The sequence below is a fragment of the Platichthys flesus genome, chromosome 17 (assembly GCF_949316205.1).
Source record: "Platichthys flesus chromosome 17, fPlaFle2.1, whole genome shotgun sequence".
Classification (NCBI taxonomy): Eukaryota; Metazoa; Chordata; class Actinopteri; order Pleuronectiformes; family Pleuronectidae; genus Platichthys; species Platichthys flesus.
Genome location: NC_084961.1, coordinates 426,714 through 448,690, shown reverse-complemented (window position 1 = coordinate 448,690; position 21,977 = coordinate 426,714). Strand labels below are relative to the sequence as shown.

The 21,977-nt window shown below is 47.9% G+C and overlaps 2 protein-coding genes and 1 long non-coding RNA gene across 5 annotated transcripts; all 3 read right to left on the bottom strand.

Moving 5' to 3' along the window:
* Positions 1 to 6,948: 6,948 nt before the first annotated feature.
* Positions 6,949 to 11,715, bottom strand: LOC133972232 (ice-structuring glycoprotein-like). Its single transcript, XM_062409570.1, has one exon. The coding sequence runs from the start codon at positions 11,280 to 11,282 to the stop codon at positions 7,383 to 7,385; it is 3,900 nt and encodes a 1,299-aa protein (XP_062265554.1). The 5' UTR covers positions 11,283 to 11,715; the 3' UTR covers positions 6,949 to 7,382.
* Positions 11,716 to 12,316: 601 nt separating this feature from the next.
* Positions 12,317 to 13,708, bottom strand: LOC133972270 (uncharacterized). The gene is made up of 3 exons (XR_009924445.1): positions 13,635 to 13,708; positions 12,532 to 12,628; positions 12,317 to 12,442 (listed from the first exon to the last, which is right to left on the bottom strand). It is a non-coding gene; the product is annotated as an uncharacterized LOC133972270 (long non-coding RNA).
* Positions 13,709 to 16,599: 2,891 nt separating this feature from the next.
* Positions 16,600 to 21,790, bottom strand: rnmt (RNA (guanine-7-) methyltransferase). 3 transcript variants are annotated; one of them, XR_009924442.1, is made up of 12 exons: positions 21,698 to 21,790; positions 20,543 to 20,665; positions 20,340 to 20,469; positions 20,060 to 20,185; positions 19,242 to 19,357; positions 18,952 to 19,133; positions 18,670 to 18,834; positions 18,415 to 18,532; positions 18,022 to 18,123; positions 17,795 to 17,828; positions 17,160 to 17,263; positions 16,600 to 16,795 (listed from the first exon to the last, which is right to left on the bottom strand). XR_009924442.1 is itself a non-coding variant. In XM_062409602.1 (11 exons), the coding sequence occupies exons 2-11, from the start codon at positions 20,657 to 20,659 to the stop codon at positions 17,226 to 17,228; spliced, it is 1,128 nt and encodes a 375-aa protein (XP_062265586.1). In that variant the 5' UTR covers positions 20,660 to 20,665; positions 21,698 to 21,790; the 3' UTR covers positions 16,600 to 17,225. The 3 variants fall into 3 exon arrangements, 2 of the variants coding, with proteins under 2 accessions (XP_062265586.1, XP_062265587.1); XM_062409602.1 differs by having other exon boundaries at positions 16,600 to 17,263; XM_062409603.1 differs by lacking the exon at positions 21,698 to 21,790 and adding an exon at positions 21,578 to 21,688 and having other exon boundaries at positions 16,600 to 17,263.
* Positions 21,791 to 21,977: the final 187 nt, after the last annotated feature.

The window sequence follows — 21,977 nt, the reverse complement described above, 5'->3', positions numbered from 1 at the left end:
CTCGGGGCACCAGCCTTCAAAGGAAGGGAAAAGATAGCCAAATTATTGATTAAGATCTAGTTCAATAAGAAATCTCAATATTTACTATTTAAGATTATATAAAGAACAGTTAAGGTTATGGAGTTCTTGACAGTGTAGAGGTTGGCAAAATTCACTTATGCAACATTAATGAAACAACATTTGTGAAAATAAAATATTTATAATGAGTATAATAAAGTATAAAAACACAAATTACTAGCACGTATTAACTAAACAAAAATGTGTATGTGAGTGTGTGTGCCTATGTAAATCAGGGTGCTCTCAAAATGGTGGCTTGTCCAAAGTTCACACCTTCCTTAGCATGCTTTCAAAATGGTCGCTGACCACCTAGAGATAGCACCCTCCCCCCCCCCTTTCTTCTGAAGTTGCTTTACGACCGATAGCGGGGGAAGGTTTTACTAGGTGAAGAGATATGCGTGTGTCTGTGTAGATGTTAAATCTGAGAAATGCAAGATTCAGAGAGATATGCAAAGAAAGCCTGTGAAGAGCATTACAAACGAACCTTACTTTCAAATAACTTATAAACACAATATCACAACACATATCAAATAAACAGTCTTGCTTAGCTTAGTATAATGATTAAGCCAAGTTTTTGTGAGGATTGTGTTCTGTTGTTGTGTGTTTTTGTTGTTTCTCCTCCTTCCCTACTGCTTCTCCCTGTGCAGGTTGTGTGTGGCAGGGGGCGTGGCTGGCTCCTGCTGCTGCGGACGACACACACCTGGGCCCAATCTCATCTCATCATCCCCTCCATAAAGGCCTGGTCGTTTCTCCACTTCACTGACAGATTATTCCGTCTACGATGAATCCCTGTGTGTCTCTCCGCTCGGCGCCTCATCTCGGTCTCGTCCAGGATCTCCCATCCAGCCAGCACCCTGCCACTCCAGCCTGCACCTACCTACCTACAATAAACTCTGTTCATTCTTCTACAACCTACCCGTCTGTGTCTGCTTTGGGGTCCAAACCTATCTCACACCTTAACAGAATTATCTGGCCAAAACATGGACCCCGCAGACATGGACAAATTCAGACTGGCTCTGTCGTCCCAAGGAAGTCGTGTGGGGCAGCACGAACAGGCTCTGCACGAGGTGATGGAGACTCTCAACAACCTTACCACTGACGTGGCGCGGATCGGCGGCAGGATGGAGCAGCTGTCTACTCACCTCACCACGCTGACGGCTCCGTCTTCCACTCCAGCTCCAGATCCAACTCCAACATCTCCTCCAACTGCTGCCAGGGTCCGGTAGAGAGTTTATTTTTCAGTGTAGCCTTGTATTCGATCAGCAGTTTTTCAGATATTCTACAGACAAGTCGCGGATAGCATTCATCATGAGTCTCCTTTCGGAGAAAGCCGCGGCTTGGGCTGTAGACTTGTCTCATAGCAACTCACCGGTTTGTTTTTCGTTTTCCTCGTTTTCGAAGAAATTTTTGAAAGTTTTCGATCATCCTCTGGGCAGCAAGGAGGCTGGTAGCCGGCTCCAGTCGCTTCATCAGGAAGAGAACTCCGTAGCCAAGCACTCCGTTGACTTCCGCATTCTGGCAATCGAGAGCGGGTGGGACGAGCGAGCGCTTCAGGGGGTGTTTCTCTGGAGACTTAGAGACGAGATGAGAGACAAATTACCCGCTCGGGATGAGACCTCCTAGTTAGACGAGCTAATCTCTCTGTCAATCCGGTTAGATTCTCGCCTATACGAGCGCCGCAGGGAGAGATCCGGTCGGGTCAGTCACACCCCTCCCGGGTTTCGGACATCTGAGCCCTCATCAGCGGGGGCTTACGCCCTCTCCACGACCACCGTCATGCCCGACGTTATTCCTCCTCGGACGGCAACTTCCCATCCCGGCTCTGAGGAACCCATGCAGCTGGGGAGGACGAGACTTACTCCACGGGAGCGTCAACGTCGTTGTCTCCAAGGACTCTGTGTCTACTGCGGCCAGGATGGACATCTACGGGTGCACTGCCCATCTCTGCCAAAAGGGGGGGCTCACCATCACCTGGAGGAGCGTTGGTGAGCCAGTCCTCTCTCTGTTCGTCTCCTCCTCGGCTTATGTTAAAAGGTACTGTTTCGTGGGACCAGACCTCCCGTCCTCTATCCATACTGGTGGATTCGGGGGCGGATGATAACTTTATTGACTCTAGTTTTGCTGCTCAGGTGCACATTCCCTGTCAGCTCCTTCCTCACCCTAAGAGGGGTATTTGCTTTAGATGGCAGGCTTCTAGCTCAGGTCACTCAACGCACTGTGCCCGTTAGTTTGATGTTATCTGGTAATCATCATGAAGCTATTTCTTATTTTTTGATTCCTTCTCCAGCTTCCCCAGTAGTTTTAGGGTTGCCATGGATAAAACTTCATAACCCTCACATAGACTGGTCCACTGTTTCCATCCTTAATTGGAGTTTATTTTGTCATTCTCATTGTTTGCACTCCGCCATCCCATCCACTTTATCTACCTCGCCTTCTCCTCCCAAGCCAGTGGACGTCAGCTCCATTCCCTCAGCATATCATCACCTCAAGGAGGTGTTCAGTAAAGACTGGGCTCTATCTCTTCCACCCCACAGACCCTATGACTGTGGGATTTGCTTCCAAACGTCCCTTATCCTTCGAGCAAACTGTACAATTTATCTAAACCTGAACGAGAGGCCATGGAGTCATACGTCACGATCTCTTTAGCCACAGGAGTCATTCGTCCCTCGTCTTCGCCACTGGGGACAGGGTTTTTTTTTGTAGAGAAGAAAGACAAGTCGCTTCGCCCATGTATAGACTTCAGGGGTCTGAATGACATTACAGTGAAGAACAAGTACCCTCTCCCTCTCATCAACTCTGCGTTCGGCCCCCTGCACGAAGCAACTATTTTTACAAAATTGGATCTCCACAACTCTTACCATTTGGTGAGAATTAGGGAGGGGGACGAGTGGAAGACAGGATTTAACACTCCCCTTGGACATTTCAAGTATTCAGTCATGCCTTTTGGCCTCACGAATGCCCCTGCTGTGTTCTAAACCCTGATTAATGATGTGTTAAGGGACATGCTGAATTGTTTTGTGTTTGTTTGTCTTGATGTTATTTTGATTGCCACACCTCTTACCCAACTGACGTCAGTTAAAGTGCCTTTTGTGTGGTCGCCGGCGGCCGAGAGTTATTTTGCTAAACTAAAATGTTTGTTCTCATCTGCACCTGTGTTGATTCATCCTGACCCTTCGTTACAGTTTATTGTGGAGGTGGATGCCTCTGACTCCGGGGTGGGGGCCGTGCTCACGCAGCGCACCCCGTCTGACCTGAAACAACATCCCTGTTCCTTTTTCTCCCGCCAGCTCTCACCTGCGGATAGAAACTATGACGTGGGGAACCGGGAACTGCTGGCGGTCGTGCTGGCGCTACAGGAATGAAGGCACTGGCTTGAGGGTTCCACTCTTCCGTTCATTGTCTGGTCAGATCATAAGAACCTTTCGTACCTCCGTTCTGCCTGCAGGCTCAATTCTCGCCAGGCTCGGTGTGCGTTGTTCCTGGGGCGTTTCCAGTTCACACTGACCTACAGACCGGGGTCGAAGAACATTAATCCGGACGCGCTGTCAAGTCAGTTTGCCCTCCCTGCGGAGGGCACGCCGGGAAACACCATTTTGCCATCCGCCTGTTTGGTTGGAGCAGCGGGCTGGGAGATCGAGGGTGTGGTCCAGGGGGCCCTGAAGGACCAGCCGGCTCCACAAGGTTGTCTTGCAGGCAGGTTGTTCCCGTTGTGGTCAGATCTCCAGTCCTGCAATGGGGACACTCCTTCCGGATTGCTTGTCATCCTGGTTTTCGGCGGACCCTGCCCCTCATCCAACAACGGTTCTAGTGGCCTTCCATGGCGACCGATACCAGGGAATTCATCGCTGCCTTTTCTGTCTGCGCCCGAACCAAAGCATCTCATCAAGCTCCTGCTGGATTACTGCGTCCCTTACCCATCCCTCACCGCCCTTGGTCGCATGTGGCGGATGACTTCATCACAGGCTTTCCTCTCTCTCTGAAGGCAACACCGTCATGCTTACGGTGGTTGACCATCTCCAAGGCGACTCACTTCATCCCACTACCCAAGCTGCCTACCGCCCTTGAGACCGCCAACCTTCTGGTCACGCACGTCTTCCGCCTTCATGGCATTCCCTTGGACTCGTATCGGACAGGGGTCCGCAGTTCTCCACCAGGACGTGGAAGGCATTCTGCCAGGCGTTGGGGGCATCGGCCAGCCTATCTTCCGGTAACCATCCGCAGACCAACGGCCAGACAGAACGGGCAAACCAGGATCTGGGGGCGGCCCTGCGTTGTGTTACAGCTAGACATCCGGCGTCCTGGGCCACACACCTCCCCTGGATTGAATACGCTCACAACTCCCTGGTCTGCTCCACCACAGGTATGTCTCCATTCATGGCTACTAATGGTTTTCAACCTCCGCTTTCCCATCCCAGGAGACTGACGTGGCAGTGCCATCCGTTCAGGAGCACCTTCAATGTGTTTGTTGGGTCTGGCGTGAGGCCCGGCAGCCCTCGTCCGTACAGCTGCTCGCAATCAGCGAGCGGCTGTACGCCACCGTACCCCGGCATAAGGTTTGGCTGTCATCCCAGGATCTTCCTCTCCAGACCGAGTCACGGAAACTGACCCCGAGGTTTATTGGTCCGTTCGAGATTAAGCGGATCATGTGCGGTAAGATTTAAACTTCCCCTGTCACTCAAGATTCACCCTACGTTCCATGTCTCTCTCCTCAAGCCAGTGTCCACCAGTTCCCTAAGTCCTCCTGACGAGCCACCGCCACCCACCCTTGACATTGATGATCACCCTGCGTACACGGTAAACAGAGTGTTGGACGTTCGTCGGAGAGGCCGTGGCTTCCAATATCTGGTAGATTGGGAGGGATATGGGCCAGAGGAACCTCAATGGATTTCCCGTTCCCTTATCTTGGACCCTTCTGTCCTTCACGACTTTTGAGCCCGGTTTCCGGAAAGATCGGGTCGGCCGCCAGGTGGCGTCCCTTGAGGGGGGGGTACTGTGAGGATTGTGTTTTGTTGTTGTGTGTTTTTGTTGTATCTCCTCCTTCCCTTCTTCTTCTGCCTGTGCAGGTTTTGTGTTGCAGGGGGCGTGGCTGGCTCCTGCTGCTCCGGACGAGACACACCTGCGCCCAATCTCATCTCATCATCCCCTCCATAATTATTCCGTCTACGATGAATGTCTGTGTGTCTCTCCGCTCGGTCTTGTCCAGGATCTCCCAGCCAGCCAGCACCCTGCCGCTCCAGCCTGCACCTTCCTACCTATAATAAACTCTGTTCATTCTTCCTCAACCTACCCGTCTGTGTCTGCTTTGGGGTCCAAACCTAACTCACACCTTAACAGTTTTGTTACCATTCATTGGAAAGGGAGAAAAGAAGTTGCCGTTCAATTCGCAGTTCTGTGAAGTCTTCTAGTTGGTCGTAAAGTTTCTGCATTCGCGGTTCTGTCGAGCTTTGGGGCTCAGTGGCTGGTTCGAAGTTCTTACCTGCAGGACATCGATTCGCTGCTAGGAGTTTGATAGAGCTTGAGATGCGAGGAGGTTTCCTTAGTGAGATGAGCTGGAAGCTGCAACGTTGACCTCCTCTTGTTGGATGGGAAGAGAAGAAGAGCTGGAGAAATCCGGTTTCTCCTGTCGCCGATGCAGGAGGAGAAGCTGGCTGCCTTCCTCCTTGAAAGGTTTGAGGAAAGAGAGCGAGGAGGGGGAGATCTGTCCTTATATTGGCCCGGTGACCTCACAGATCATGGGGCCAGAGTGACCAATTTGAGTTGACCCTGGTTGCCTTTTCACACCTCTGGGTGAAACTGTCTGGAACAAAAGGACATGCTGCATCCTGGGAAATTGAGTTTGTTGGCTTTTCAGTAGTTCTCCTGAACAAAGGGACCATGCTTGTTTTCAGGCTTTTGACTACACATATAGGCCGAAAAGGAGGCCTGTGCTTCCACAAAGAACTCTTTCCATATTGAGATTATTAAATATAAAATATTGAGATTTCTAATTGAACTAGATCTAAATGAGACTGATCTTTACATTTGATTCTTGGTCCCTGATACCAGGGTGATGCCCTGTCTTTTATAGATTATAATTACAAATTGTATTAATCTTAAATGATAATTGTACTGTTTTTCATTGATAATTTCATTATTCTTAATTGATAACTTTATTGTTTTAATTAATAATTTTATTATTCTTAATAATACGTTTATTATTGTTATAATATTTAATGATTATTAGAAAATTAGCCAACATCAGGTCTACCTGTTGCAAAACACACTGGTTGAGCTGAAGTTGATTTTGATTGTGATCTTATGCAGAGCCAGTCCAGTGGCCCTAAGATGAGCCTGGTCCCGATATGAGAGGAGCCCCGGGATGAGAGGGGGCCCCGAGATGAGAAGGGGCCCCGAGATGAGCTGGGTCAAGAGATGAGAGGGGGCCCCACAAGATGAGAGGGGGCCCCGAGATGAGAGGAGCCACGGGATGAGAGGGGTCCCGAGATGAGAGGGGGCCCCACAAGATGTGAGGGCCTCGAGATGAGCCGGGTCCCGAGATGAGAGGGGGCCCCACAAGATGAGAGGGCCCCAGAGATGAGCTGGGTCCAGAGATGATAGGGGTCCACTGGGAGCCAGGACAGGGACCTCATGTTATGGTGAATGTAACATGTCAGGAGCAGCTGGAGCCACTCAGACAGAGGAAATATCAATTTTTTTTTAAATAATTTATTCCTCTTAAATAATTGGTCAAGTTTATGCTCTATATACAAATTGTGTTTATAAACTACAATCAATGTACTTTTTATTTAAAAGCCCCAAAACTTCACCAAATGTTTTTCAACACATATTAAAGTCAGAGGAACCTCGATGGGCTTGAGCTGCTCGGCAAAGAAAACAACGATCAAAGCAAAATGCAGTAATTGTTCATTTATTGATGAAGACATAATCACATTCTTTCATGAATTAGATCAAGAGCGGCTGTTTTCATTTATAATCAAAAACCGTCACAATTACGAATATGAATTGCAATAAACTATAGAATAACAACAGTTTCATTCAGTACAAACCATGCTCACAATAAATAGGATAATAAATAGGATAATTTACAGCCATTTAAAGAGTTGAATAACTCTATTACTGATTAGTGATTATTCAAATATTGATCATTGTTCCCTTTCTCATTTCCTTTGATCCAACTTTTCTGACCTGTCAAAGACAAATATAAAATGGTATAATTTTGGTACACACACGATGAATTGGAGATAAAATAAAGGAATAAATACATCTTGATATTCTACAATTGAGCGTGTCAGTCCTTCAGTGCAGCAGCTGCGTCATGTTGCTCCTCACAGAAGCAGAGCAGCGATGACGGAGATCCCCACAGAAACCAGGCTGATCGTATGGTAGCTCGCAGCTCCTGTTGTGTTGCTTCCTGGATTTGATCCTGTTCCAGACCCAGACCCAGACCCAGAACTAGCTCCAGATCCAGATCCAGACCCAGACCCAGATCCAGTCCCAGATCCAGTCCCAGATCCAGACCCAGATCCAGACCCAGACCCAGACCCAGACCCAGACCCAGATCCAGATCCACCTGCTGCTGCTGCGTTGCTTTGGTCAGCGAGGGCCTCTGCTGCTGTTGCTGCGGCTGAGGCCGATGTCACCGCCCCTTGTGCTGCTGATGTCATTATTGCTGTGAGTTCTGCCGCGGATGTTGCAGATGTTGCTGATGCTGCGTCTTCTGCTGTTTCCGCTGCTGTTGTGGCTACTGCTGCTGTTGCCTGTGCCATCTCTGCCACTGCCTGTGCCCCTGCTATCGCTGCTTTCTCTGCTGCGGTCGAGCCTGTGGCCTGTGATAAAACGTCCTGCAGCTGTTCTACTGCTTCTTTTGATGCTGTGGCCACTGATCTGGCAGCTTCAGCAGCTCCTGAGATGGTTGCTGGATTTGCGTTTGCAGCTGCTGCCGACGTTGCTGCTGCTGCTGCTGTTTTTGCTGCATTTGCCGACTTAATTGCTGATGCTGCTATCAGCGCTGCTTGCTGCGTTTGTCCTGCTGTTCCTTGTTTTAATGCTGCGTCTACGGCTGCTTGTGCTGCCAGATCTGCTGCTTCAGCCGCTTTTCTTGCTGCTGCAGCTGCTGTTTCCACTGGTGCTGCCCCTGCTGCAACTAATGCAGCAGCCTTTGCTGCTTGTTTTGCAGCTACTGCTGCATTCCTGGCTGCTGTGGATGCTGCTGGTCCAGAAGCTGCCGCAGCTGCTGAGGCAGCTGCTGCCGCTGCCGCTGCTGCTGCTGTTGACGCCACGACTGCAGTTTCCTTTGCTTTAACTTCTACAGGTGATGCTGCTGCTGCTGTTGTTGTTGTTGCCAAGGTTGATGCTGCAGTGCTGCCTGGTGTGGGGCTTGCTGTAGATGGGGTTACATTTGTCCCTGATACCAGTGAAAGCTGAACGCCTGCTGCTGCTGTTGCACTTCTTGCTGCTGCATTTGTAGTTGATTTCATTATTTCAGAGTTGTTTGCTGTTGCTGCCTTTACTACTGATTCTACTGACAATGCTGTTGCTCCTGAGATGACTGCCACTGTTTTTGCTGTTGCTATTGCTGAACGTGATTCTTCTGTCATTTGTGCTGCTTTTTCTGCGGGGATTGCTGATAATGTCGCCAATGCATCGTTTGAGGATTTCCCCACTTCTTTGGCAGCTTCTGCTGTTTCCATCAATGCTTCTTGAGATGCTCCTGCTTTGCTGGCTTCTTTTGCTGCTGTTGCTGCTGCCTTTGCAGCCTTTGCTGCTTTTGATGATTCCTTGGCTATATTTGCCATTACATCTCTAATTGATGCAGGTGCACTTGCTGCTGCTTGAATGGCTGCTAATGCTACTGCTTCTGCTGCCTCTGCAGCGTCTTCAGCTGCTGCTACTGCCAGGGATACTGATGCTGTTCCATCTGCTGCTAAGGTGGCAGCTCGAGCTGCTGCTCGTGCCTGGGTTATGGCAGCTTCTAATTCTTTGGGTGCTGCTCCACTGACTGCTGCTGTTGAGGCTGCCACTGCAGTTGCTGCTGCTGCTGCTGAGGTGGACGCGATAATTGCTGCAGTTTGTTCTTCTGTGGGTGCTGTTGTTTGACTATTTGATGGTTGCCCTGTGGCTGTACCCACGGCTTTAATTGGGAGTGCCCTCACTGCTGCCCTTGCTGCTGCTGTTGCACTTCTTGCTGCTGCATTTGTACTTGATTTCATTATTTCAGAGTTGTTTGCTGTTGCTGCCTTTACTACTGATTCTACTGACAATGCTGTTGCTCCTGCGATGTCTGCCACTGTTTCTGCTGTTGCTATTGCTGAACGTGATTCTTCTGTCATTTGTGCTGCTTTTTCTGCTGGGATTGCTGATAATGTCGCCAATGCATCGTTTGAGGATTTCCCCACTTCTTTGGCAGCTTCTGCTGTTTCCATCAATGCTTGTTGAGATGCTGCTGCTGAAGCTGCCTCGTTGACTGCTTTTGCTGCTGTTGCTGCTGCCCTTGCTGCCATTGCAGCTTTTGATGATTCCTTGGCTATATTTGCCATTACATCTCTAATTGATGCAGGTGCACTTGCTGCTGCTTGAATGGCTGCTAATGCTACTGCTTCTGCTGCCTCTGCAGCGTCTTCAGCTGCTGCTACTGCCAGGGATACTGATGCTGTTCCATCTGCTGCTAAGGTGGCAGCTCGAGCTGCTGCTCGTGCCTGGGTTATGGCAGCTTCTAATTCTTTGGGTGCTGCTCCACTGACTGCTGCTGTTGAGGCTGCCACTGCAGTTGCTGCTGCTGCTGCTGAGGTGGACGCGATTATTGCTGCAGTTTGTTCTTCTGTGGGTGGTGTTGATGGGGCTCCTGTCACTGGTGGTGTTGTTTGCCCTGTGGGTGTACCCACGACTTTGATTGGGAGTGCCCCCAGCGCTGCCCTTGCTGCTGCTGCTGAACTTTTTGCTGCTGCATTTGCTGCTACTACCAAGTCGCCTGTTGCTGTCGATGCAATCAGTGCTGTTGCTTCTGTCATTGCTGCCACTGCTTGCGCTGCTGATAAGGATAAACCTGTGGCTGCTGCTGTGGGTCCACTCACTGATGATAATTCTGATTCCAATATTCCTGCAACTATTATTGCTTTTTCAGCCACTGTTTTTTCAGCTTGTGCAACTTCGTCGTTAGCTGTTGTGCTACCAAAGGCTGCCAGCACTGCTGCGGCTGCTGCTTCTTCAGAAGCCTGTGCAGCTATTGATGATGCATTTGCTAGTCTTGCGAGTGATTCTCTCTTTGCTGCTGGTGCTGCTGCTGCCTCAAGACTTGCTGCTACTGCTGCTTCTTTGGCGGCGTTGGCAGCCGCAATTGCTGCAAATGCAGCTGCTGCTGGTGAGGGTTGCCCTTTGGACAGTAATATGGCAGCTCTGGCTGCATCTTGTGCAGCTTTTATGGCTTTTGCTGCAACTGGGCTTGTTGTGGCTCCAGCCACTACAGAAGTGGCTCCTCCTGCTGCTGCTGCAGTAGCTGCTGCTGCTGCAGCCACGGATACTGCTTTCACTGTTGCTGTTCCTCTCGGTGACATTGTTATGGGCGATGCTGTTGTTGATTGTGTTGTTGTTGCGCCGTCTGTTGTTGGCTGTATAGTTGTTGCTCCTGATGTGAACGCTGGTGTGGGTGATGTTAGTGGTAGTGATGAAGGTATTGTTGTAGTTGTGGTAGTAGTAGATAATCCTGTAGTTGTCATCATTGTTGTTGGTGCTGTTGTTGTGGGAATCAGTGGCGTTGCAACAGAAATGGCAGTTGCGGCAGCAGCAGCAGACGCTGCGGTTTCTCCTGCTTTTGCAGCGGCCTTTGCAATCAGTGACGCTTCCCTGGCTTTGACAGCTGCTTCTCTTGCCTTATCGATTGACTCAGCTACAGATGTTGCTGTTGCTGCATCTGACGCAGCTTCAGCTGCTTCTTTTGCTTTCATTGCTGTTGCTGCAGCCAATTCTGCTGCTTTTTCTGCTGCTAACATTGATGCTTGCACAAATGGTGAGTTTGTGTTGGTTTCGGATGTTGCATTTTTGTTTTCTGATAATGCTACCTGCAATGCAGCTAGAGCTCTTGATGCAGCCTCTGCTGCATCTGTTGCAGCTGCTGCAACTAACTTTGCTGAAACTGCTGTTGTTGAATTGGCAGCTGCAACAACAGCTGCAGCTACCTTATCTGCTGCAGCTGAAATATTCGCTGCAGCCTCGACTATATTTCGTAACATTTCTGCTCTTGATGCTGGGGCTGATGAAGCTGCTTTTAGCGCTGCATTTATTGCTAATTTTGCTTTGTCAGCTGCTTTGACTGCTGTTTCAACAGCATAGGCAGGTGATAGTCCTGCTAGTGGTCCTTCAGAAGCTGCAGCTGCATTCAATGCAGCAGTGACCGCGGCTACTGCAGCTGCTACTGCATCTTCCGCATCTGATCCTGAAGAGGCTGCTCCAGCCGCTGCTGCTGTAGCTGCTGCTGCTGCTGCTACTGCTGCTGCTGCTGCCGTTGCTGCTGCTGTCAGGCTTGCCACTGTTGTATTTGAGATTTGGCCAGGTGGTGCTGCGATTGGGCTTCCTGTTGTTGGGTTGTTTGTTGGACCAGCTGTAGGAGCAGCTGTGGGACCAGCTGTGGGACCAGTTGTTGGACCAGCTGTGGGACCAGTTGTAGGAGCAGCTGTAGAACCAGCTGTAGGAGCAGCTGTGGGACCAGTTGTGGGACCAGCTGTGGGAACAGCTGTGGGACCAGCTGTAGGACCAGCTGTAGGACCAGCTGTGGGACCAGCTGTGGGAACAGCTGTGGGACCAGCTGTAGGACCAGCTGTAGGACCAGCTGTGGGACCAGCTGTGGGACCAGTTGTTGGACCAGCTGTGGGACCAGTTGTAGGAGCAGCTGTAGGACCAGCTGTGGGACCAGCTGTGGGACCAGTTGTTGGACCAGCTGTGGGACCAGTTGTAGGACCAGCTGTGGGACCAGCTGTGGGACCAGTTGTAGGACCAGCTGTGGGACCAGCTGTAGGACCAGCTGTAGGACCAGCTGTAGGACCAGCTGTGGGACCAGCTGTGGGAACAGCTGTGGGACCAGCTGTAGGACCAGCTGTAGGACCAGCTGTGGGACCAGCTGTGGGAACAGCTGTGGGACCAGCTGTAGGACCAGCTGTAGGACCAGCTGTGGGACCAGCTGTGGGACCAGTTGTTGGACCAGCTGTGGGACCAGTTGTAGGAGCAGCTGTAGGACCAGTTGTAGGACCAGCTGTGGGACCAGCTGTGGGACCAGTTGTAGGACCAGTTGTAGGACCAGCTGTAGGACCAGCTGTGGTGGATGTCGGGGCACTTGAATTTTCACTTCTGGGACAGCGGAGCTTCAGGCTTCCTTCTGCTGTCTGGCTGGTGGATGCTGTTTCCATTTCAGAGTATGGTCAGAATTCATTCATATAATTCAGAGTTCATAGTTTCCAATTTAAATACATAGAAATCATAACTTACCAATCAGTATCAAAACAAAGAGAAAAGTCTTGTTGATCATTTTGAATGCTCTCTGTTCTCCTCGGCTTTCCTCTCCAAAACTGAATCTGACCATCATCTGTGAGAGAATGAAGTAGTTGAAAAGATACTGTTAATATCTTCATGAATATTGTTAGAACAATAAATATTATCAGCGTGAAAGTCTCGTATACAGTTGATTTGACTAAAAACCCTCTGTACTTCTCTTGAAGTACATCGGATCATGTTCATTTCAAATGATTTCACTCTATAAAGCTGTCGGCCACATTCCAGCTGTGACTGGTGCTGTGGGTTTATGAGACATTGAATCAAACCCAAAACCCACAGTAACAGAGACCATGACAGGAACAGGGTCATATGCAGGGACGCCGGTAACGCATTACTTAGTAGAGCGTTACTCTAATCTGACCACTTTTTTGAGTAACGAGTATTCTAACGCGTTATTATTTCCAAACCAATAATCAGATTAAAGTTACTTGTCCAAATCACTGTGAGTTACTCTTCTGGTGTTTGTGGTTAAACTGCTAGGCACGTGCCCTGGCTGGGGGTGCAGTCGCCCAGTCGCCCTCCTCTCCACTCCGCCGGAGGCTCGGTGTGCGGCACGCCTCAATGTTTTTTTTGGGGGGGGGGGAGGTCCTCGTCCGCCTCACGGTGTCGCTGGTGGGGGCCGGTTTCAGGGGACCGATACGGCGGTCGGCGGCGGCGACCCTGGACGCTTGTCGGTCCCGTCTAGCGGATCACCTCACGCCCGCTGGGGGAACCCTCCGTTCACGCGGGGGGCCCCTCTGGCGGCTTCTAATAAAGTGAGTGTTGGCAAAACCGGTTGTCATTTTTTTGTTGAGGCGGCGGGGGTGTTGTCGCAGCTGCTGAATGTAACTAATAAAGTAACTTGTAATCTAACTTAGTTACTTTTAAAATCAAGTTATCTGTAAAGTAACTAATTTACTTTTAAAATCAAGTAATCTGTAAAGTAAGTTAAACTGTGGCAACACTGGTCATATGCACATATTACACATAAAAGCTAAATAAACATTTAAAATGAAATGAAATCACAAAAAACACTGAATCATAATTGAAATACTCACTCAGATTTTGAAGTGACGATGTTTCCTTGACAGTTTCAGTAGCTCTCTCTCTTTGTATCTTCTTCTTCTTTGACTTTGTCCTTGTCTGTCCTCGTCTCTTCACCCTGTATATATATACCAAGATGCAGCAGGAACCACGAATGAGTGACGATCATGATGATGTCAGAGCCAGAGACGTCCCTCCCCTTCACGTACTTGGACGCTAGGTGTGTGGATGCTTACTCAGAGTCGTTAACTCAGGTGAAACTTGTCCAGTGACATTTTGAGATTGAACCCATTAATTAAAACTGATGATTTGTTGTTGACCTTTGTTATGATCGTCCCTTTGATATCTGCAACTTGTGTTTAAGTTTAGAACATTTATCTAATTGTTCTTCTACGCAGGCGAGGCTCCACGTAACTGCTTGATAGTTGTGATGCATGGAAACATTTTAATAACAGAGACAAGGATTCAATTATTGTGTGTGTGTGTCTGTGTGTCTTTTTCTGTATGTGTGTATCATTGTTTGTATGTGTGTGTGTGTTTGTGTCTGTGTTTGTGTGTGTGTTGTGTGTGTGTGTTAGTGTGTTTGTGCTTGTGTTTGTGTTTGTTGTGTACTTGTGTGTGTACTTGTTTGTTTGAGTGTGTGTCTGTTTGTATGTTTTTATGTGTGTATGTGTGTGTTTGCGTGTGTTTGTTTGAGTGCGTTTGTGTGTTTATGTGTGTGCGTGTGCATGTATGTGTTTGTGTGTGTAAGTGTGGTGTGTGTGTGTGTATGTCTGTGTGTCTATTTTTGTGTATCGTTGTTTGTGTATTTTTGCTTGTGTCTCCTGTCCTCCATCTGCCCCCTGTCTGTTCTCCAACTGCCCCCTGTCTGTCCTCTATCTGCCCCCTGTCTGTCCTCTACTTGTCCCCTGTCTGTCCTCTACCTGCCCCTGTCTGTCCTCTACCTGCCCCTGTCTGTCCTCTACTTGTCCCCTGTCTGTCCTCTACTTGTCCCCTGTCTGTCCTTTATCTGCCCCCAGTCTGTCCCTTATCTGCCCTTGGTCTGTCCTCTACCTCTAATCTTAAAAGAGACTTAATAAAGGGACAGGTGTCTTTATCCCACATGAGAAGGGACAGTTTGTCTCTTCCTCGTGATGCCACTTGTGTCTCCACCTCATAGTTACAGGTTTTGTTCAGGGCGTCTCCGTCCATTAAATCATCAGAGTGAGATCTGTGACATGAGGCGTGGGAACAAACCAGCTCCACGCCTGCTTCCCCCCCCACAGGGACAGTGTGTCCCAGGTCTCCAGCTGAGTCCTGCTGAGCAGCAGGTCCACTGTATAACTTCGGGGGGGGGGGGGGGGTCTCTGGACAAATACAATAGAGTCAATAGAGATCTATTTGTCAAACACAATAAACAACTGGAAAGATACCATCAAATAAAAGTTTGAAGCCTTAATGTCTCTGATAAAATGACTCGTGGACCGGTCCAAACTGGATGTGAACTGGTTTTCACTGGAATGTGAATGTTGGGGCTTGTGGACATTTGATGACATCAATTTGATTCTCATTAGATATTCTTCCACTAGGAAACATAATCAGGACACACGGTAAAGTTCCACTGCTATGCAGACGACACCCAGTTACACGTTAATGTGGTATCTGTAGGCTCCCAGCCGCCGCAGCCCGGACTGCCGCTAGCGATAGCGGGCTAACGCTGCAAGCTAGCGTTAGCTCGCTGCTGCTACCCGTCACGCATCCAAGTGGCCGCATAAACATGACGATCGTCGAGGGAGACCCTGGGACACCTCTAGCTCCCACTGCTCCCACTGCTCCCACTGCTCCCACTGCGGGGCTGCACTGGGGCGCTGGGGCTCTCGCTTGGTTGCAAGATTGTATATTCGTCTCCAGTAGCCATATTTCTACAGAGGTAATGAGAAGCAAAAAATCTGGGCGCTTGTATCTCGTGAAGGGGGGGGGGGGATGAGAGGGAGGCGGGGCACTCAAAACGGGTCAATCTGAGGAGGGTTAGCTGTCACTCGCAGCTGGATGACCTTGATGACTTAGCTAGGAGTTGTGGGTGGGTGGGTGGGGCTGGCCTGTCGTAGCCCCGTCTCCCAGCCTGTGCTCTAAAGGCAAGTTAATGAAGTTCCAGGTAAAAACACTGCAGATGGTGTGGGGGGGTGCTTAAAGGTCAGGCCGCGTGTTTCAGAGAGAATGTGGGCAGGGCCAGCTGTAGGTGAAGGCAGGGGCGTGCCCCCTGTGGGCACTCCCTCTTTTGTCTGCTCTAATAAACACTAATTACATCTCTCACTAATTGATAGGTGGCAGGTTGCCCTCAGCTGCTTGGGATGCCTTGATGATGAATGGTCCTCGTTAGGGCGAGGAGGATCCAGATGTGATCCTGATCCTCTGACTGGAGTTCAGGGCCGGACCCAGGTGAAGGGGCCCCACGGGGTTACACTGGGGGACATTTATGTACAGTGGGTTGTAGAGAATTCAAATATCATCATATTCATCAGCTCCTCGTTTCCTGTGTTCCTCAACCTCAGTAATGTAACCATGTAGAGGGGGGTGCTCTAAGCGCCGTGAAGGACAACAAATGGAAATATTATTTACATTAATATTCATAATTTAGATTCATATATTCACATGTGGTGAATTAAGGACAAACCTCTTGTGCCCTGTTACCACATGTCCTCGTCTCATCTTGAGTCTTCCTCCTGACTCCGCCTCGTTAGGAAACAAACGTTTGCTTTGGTTCATTTTGTTTCTTTAGAGCTTTATTCATATTTATGCCTCATGAGTCGCAGCCTCCTCCTGATCTCAGGTCAAAGGTCACACCGGTCAGCTGCAGGTGACCTCCAGATCATTTTATATATTCTATGAATAATGTTAGACACGTATTAGACACTGACTTAGACATTTTATTTCATTCAGATTTTTTTTATTTAAACCCATAAAGTCTCATGTGTCGACAAACATGGAAACACAAAGACATGAAGTTCTACTGTTTATTATTTTTTGTTAAAGATGAATTATGTCACACGATCACAAGTGTCAGTTTTCCTTCTGTGAGGGTTGATCCACAGACCTGAGTCTCTACAGCGCCACCTGGTGCCCACATGTGAATCCCACTCATCCAGATGTTTGATCAGAGATGTGAGCAGTGCACTTGGAGCGCCCCCTAACGGTCCTAACCAGAAACAACAGAATCAGAGGGAAACCGAATCTTTACAGTTGCTCCAATCAAGAATATAAACATGTAGACCAGAAATTATATATATATATATATATATATATATATATAAACACTCGCATATAAATATATGTAAAATTAATATGATACATGTTCTACGTCACATGACCACAGCATCAGGGACATGGGGGGTTTTCTCAACTCAAGTTGCACAACCCTATATTTTGAAGAAGACAACACTTTGTGGAAGTTGTGACTGAAGCTGAACTGTGACGTTCAAATCATGGTCACTGCATAGACAAGACTCTTCTGACTTTAACGTTTATTCTTATTCATTTCAACAAACCCAAACAGTTCACACCTTATCAAAAAGAAAACACACAACATGGACAACAGCTGAGCAGCAGGTGAGTTCACGTCTTCATCGTCAGGACATCTTCTGGAAGACGAACACCAGGTAGATACCTGCACAGGAAGCAGAGGACACCAGGTTATTACCTCCACCAGGGGCTGACTGTCGGCAGGATTACTACAAGACGACACGACTGATTTACACAATTTTGCAGAGGGGTGTGTCATGACCTAAATAAGAACCAAGTCCATTCTGGAGTGGATCCCGAAATTGTGTTTCACTTTAACATGTGAAAGAGCGTTGGACTTGGTGAAAACTAGAGACCATGTAAAAAGATGGACGACATGATGGCTCCCAAAAGTGAAGCCAATCATCGGGATCCCCCCCCCCCCCCCGCCCCTGACTGCACACAACATCAAAAGAGCAAGATGGCAGCGTTCGAGTCGGAGAAGTCGATTCATCGTTATTTATGGAACTTCAAATACTACTTCATGTGAACAGGTACGATGAGAACATTAAAAAGTATTTTCTGCGGAAACACAATCGAATGAACCAGATTCATTTGCAGGTCAAATTTTTAGCGTTATAACTGATAAATTATTGTTTTTAAACAAGTCAACAGTGAAATTAAAGGAGAAACTTACTGGTTGCTTCCCACTCAGATCTGCTCAGAGTTCCCTGCACAAAACACAAACTGCGTCAGACACTGAGCTGGAGTCAGTTTCATCAGATCTTTGTTCACGATGTCGCTTGTAAAACATTCTTCACATCACACAGGAACTAAACACAGCTGCTGCTTTATTTCACGGTCTGATTTTTTGTCTAGTTCGTCAGCCCTCGACGCTGACGCCATCTGAACCAGCTCTCTCACCAGTGGTAGTTTGACTCCAGTGCTGCCGCAGTGCTCTTTAGCATGGATGTACTCTCCTTTGGTGTCTGTAGCCGGTCGACCTCCGTCCTCACAGGGAAACGGCTGAAAATAAAACAACACTTTACAAATCACAAGATTTTATCACTGACAAGAAACTGACTGATGCTCCAGCAACAGAGAACTGGTTTGAAATGAAGGAACCCAGAGGGACAACTTCAAAACATTACATTTCATTGAGCTGCAGCGAGTTACAATCACTGCATCAACAAACCCAGAACACTTCAATAAAAACCTAAATGTTCTTAGAAATCTTGATATTTAAACCTCAAGACAACGGCCTTGTCCTCAGCTTCCTCGCTCAGCCGGTGTGTTGATGATAATTGATCACTTTACCTCTAGCGCCATCATTTTCATCATGAGGCTGCGGTGATGCTCCTTCTTCACCTTCTCCTCAGAAAACTCAGAGAACCTCTGCTTCAGCACCAGACGCATGTTGTAGCGTTTGGCCATGCTGACACAGAGAGAAGAAGAAAAGAAGAGTTTCCACATTAGAGTGACTGCTGAGTTCTAGCCATTGATTCTTGATGGTCCTTATTCACTCCAAACCGGATGAAATAAACAACTTCTGCATTAATGATGTGATCTTACTGCTCTAGAAGAGGAAAGTAGACGAGGAACTCTGGAACGTCGACCACGTCCTCGAGGCTGAAGTGATACTGACAGCCGAACATAGGGTACGAACCTTTGGACTGAAACGAGACTTTAAACACCTCGTTACCAAACGACAGGGAGTCCGACGCCTCCAAACGTTTACTGCAAAGGAGAAGAGGAGACACACTGAAGTTCAAAATCCTTGTGGGTTTCTGACGATCTCCAGTGAACCTGCAGCACGACAAACGCAGTCCAATCATACAACATTCTTGTTCTTACACAAGTTCGAAGGCATCTGGTGTCGTTCCGATGAAGAACCCGCCGGGTTTCAGACGCTCGCAGGCGTTTCTCAGCATCACGTTCGCCTTCTGCTCGCTCTCAAACGAGTAATGAAACACAAACTGACAGCTGCAGATGTCAAACATCAGCTTCGGGTCGTCCAGCTTCTCTGACAGAACCTCCTGCACACAGACGTCACAGGAGTTACACCAACATCTCTACAAGTAGAGAGATCTACATGCTCTAATTCTACATTCACTGATAAACTGATCTATGAGTTGTGGTTCTACCTTGGAGCAGTCGGCAGTGATGAACTGAGCGCTGTAGATTTTCTCGTTAACGTGACTTTTCCTCTTCATCTCTTCATAACGACTCTGACATTGCTCCACAGACACTCCAGCTATATCTGAAAAGAAAAAACATTCTATTGATGATTCATTTTTGAATCCGTCTGCTTTTCAACAATCTGGAATTGGGAGTGATCTTTGAGTTCTAGGACCGCCTTCTTTCACTGGTTTAACATCTCAAACATCATACATGTCTCAAAAAGAACTTCATCCAGACGTGATTATTGTAATTCCTTATTCGAGCTGGCAGCTGATGGTGGATCACAACAAGACTGCTTGATATATAATATTTCTCCTCAGATACTCGACCATCACTGACAATAATCCATCAGTTCATTGAAGCAGAACTGCGGGATCTAGATGATTGACAGAAAACCTTGTGACGGACGGAGAGGCAAAACTTTACCCTTCTTAGAAAATTAACACTAAATATAAAATCTCTAACATTCTTGGAGAATTAAATTCTGAGTTGACCTTTCAAAACATGGATCACATTTTCAAATTCATTGAATGGATCCAACAAAAGAAAAGATGAGAGAATGATCTCTACTAGTGCACCATCCACTGGTGACAGACAGTAGTGTTCTACAGTCGCACACCTGGGAGATAAACACACTGACCCAGGTAACTTCCTGTGAGGTGAGCCTCTCACAGGTAACTTCCTGTTTGTGATGTCACAGTAATAACCTCACAAACGACAGAGGAACGTGACAACAGCTGATCAGGGGACGTGAGTGATGTTATCAATAATAAGTGATTACCTGCACAGACCAGGTGATTGATTCCTCCTCTCCTCCACTTCAGAAGGTCTCCTCCTTTCCCACAGCCCAGATCCAACACAGACACCTGCCGAGACCCCGCCCCCCGCACCTGCTCTAGGATCTCACCTGTCAGTCAAACAAACAGCACTTAAATACTTCCATAATCAATAAGAGGTCAAATCAACGATGTCCTTCTCTGACACCTGAACACATCTGTTGCTCTCTGATGAGTCACAGTTATGAATTGACTCATCATATCTAACAGATCATGGTCAGTTACCGATCAGGACGCTCTTCAGCCAGTTGTTGAAGTTCCTCATGAAGAAGATTCTGCTCTGGCTTCTGGCAGCCAGACCCACTTCCTGTAGGCGGTTGTAGTGACTGGCCACCTTCACACTGTGATCGGCCTCCTGACGGACCAACAACACACATCAACACCTTCCATCGCTGACAGATCACAGGGATCATCGGACAGTGAACTACCTGCTTCTTGTTTGAGGAGGTCTCCTCTTTGTCCTCCTCTTCCTCGGGTCTCCTCTTCCTCCCTCTTTCCTCCCCTTCTCCTCCCCCCTTCACAGTTTCTGTCGTCTGAAGATCCATCGCTCTCTGAACACAAAGAAACACAGACAGTAAATAAAGATGGACGCTCCGTCTCCTCACTCGGAACAAACATGAAGCTAAATCCTCTCCAACCGCTGCCATCTTGTGCTGATGATGTCATCAGAGTGTGTTACCACTGATAAACTTTCTCAGGCTCCACAAGACGGATCTTGATCCAGAATTATTTTAATATTTCTTTGATTCCTCAGAGAATAATCCGATCAGATGATGACTTTGTCAGATAAAGTGTGAAATGAGGTGCAGATGCAATAAACCTCAGGATGTGGTGAATGTGGCTGTTGACTGTTGGAGAGCGACTGAGTTATTAAAATAAAACTTCACAAACACTAGCTCTACAATAAAGAGGCGTGTCTGGAGAGGTGACACAACACAGACCAACAGTTTGGTTCAGGAACTGAAGATGTTAACCCTCCGTGGTCAGAGCCCCCCAAGCGACGAGGTAGAGAAACGCGTCTCATTCAGGATGACGAGGAGAACTACACTACCCACAATCCTCAGCCGGGGCAGCGACGGCTCTGATTGGTGGAGCTTGCTGTTAGCGTGAAGATTAAACTACACAATAACATCTGAAGTATTTCACATGAGCTCAATCACGACATTCACATTAACGCAGCAGTTATACTAATAAAAAACTTGGTAAAACTTGTTCTGCAGTACATTTACTTGAAGTGCGTTTTGCTGATGATACAACAAATGTTCTGAAGGAAGGACTTTACTTGCAGTGGAGTATTTTAAACGTGCTGAAGTATAAAGTACACACTGTGAATACTTCTGCTCGGTTCTCAGGAGCTGAAGGAAACTGCTGTTTTTACTGCGTTTCTCCGGCTAACGTTAGCATCTAGCATGCTAACAGCTCCTGGAGTCAAATTAAACGTATGTTTTCGTTCTTGGACGAACCGGAAGTCACCAGTGCCTCGTGGCGCGGGTCGCGCCGTCACGTGACCGGACATTAACGGGGAAAGTCTCCGTTACCGGGCGAGTTTTCACGAAAACACAAAACAACAACAATGGACTCACGGTGCAGAACCGGCGCACGCGCTCTGAGCAACTTCCGATTGATATACGTCACATCTGTGCGCCGCGGACGTATCGGAAATGACAAACTCTGACTCAGTTCTCTCTTCCTGTCAAACAGAACGAAGCAGCAAAATGTAAATAACTTACTCACTAAGTCATAAATAGCTAATCATCTAAATAAAGCCACTGCCATTCATACGTTTTGTTTTTTTAAGAATGAAATCAAACATCACATACAAATAATTATTAGCTCTAAAAACTCGATTTAAATTCAGAAAAA

Bases quoted from the DNA above. Each gene is read 5' to 3' on its own strand.
- LOC133972232 (XM_062409570.1), bottom strand. From the start codon at position 11,282: ATGTTACGAAATATAGTCGAGGCTGCAGCGAATATTTCAGCTGCAGCA.
- rnmt (XM_062409602.1), bottom strand. From the start codon at position 20,659: ATGGATCTTCAGACGACAGAAACTGTGAAGGGGGGAGGAGAAGGGGAG. The intron at 20,470-20,542 runs GTAGTTCACTGT...TTGGTCCGTCAG, and splicing joins CCTCCTCAAACAAGAAGCAG to GAGGCCGATCACAGTGTGAA. The intron at 17,829-18,021 runs GTGAGAGAGCTG...TGTTTTGTGCAG, and splicing joins CTGGAGTCAAACTACCACTG to GGAACTCTGAGCAGATCTGA.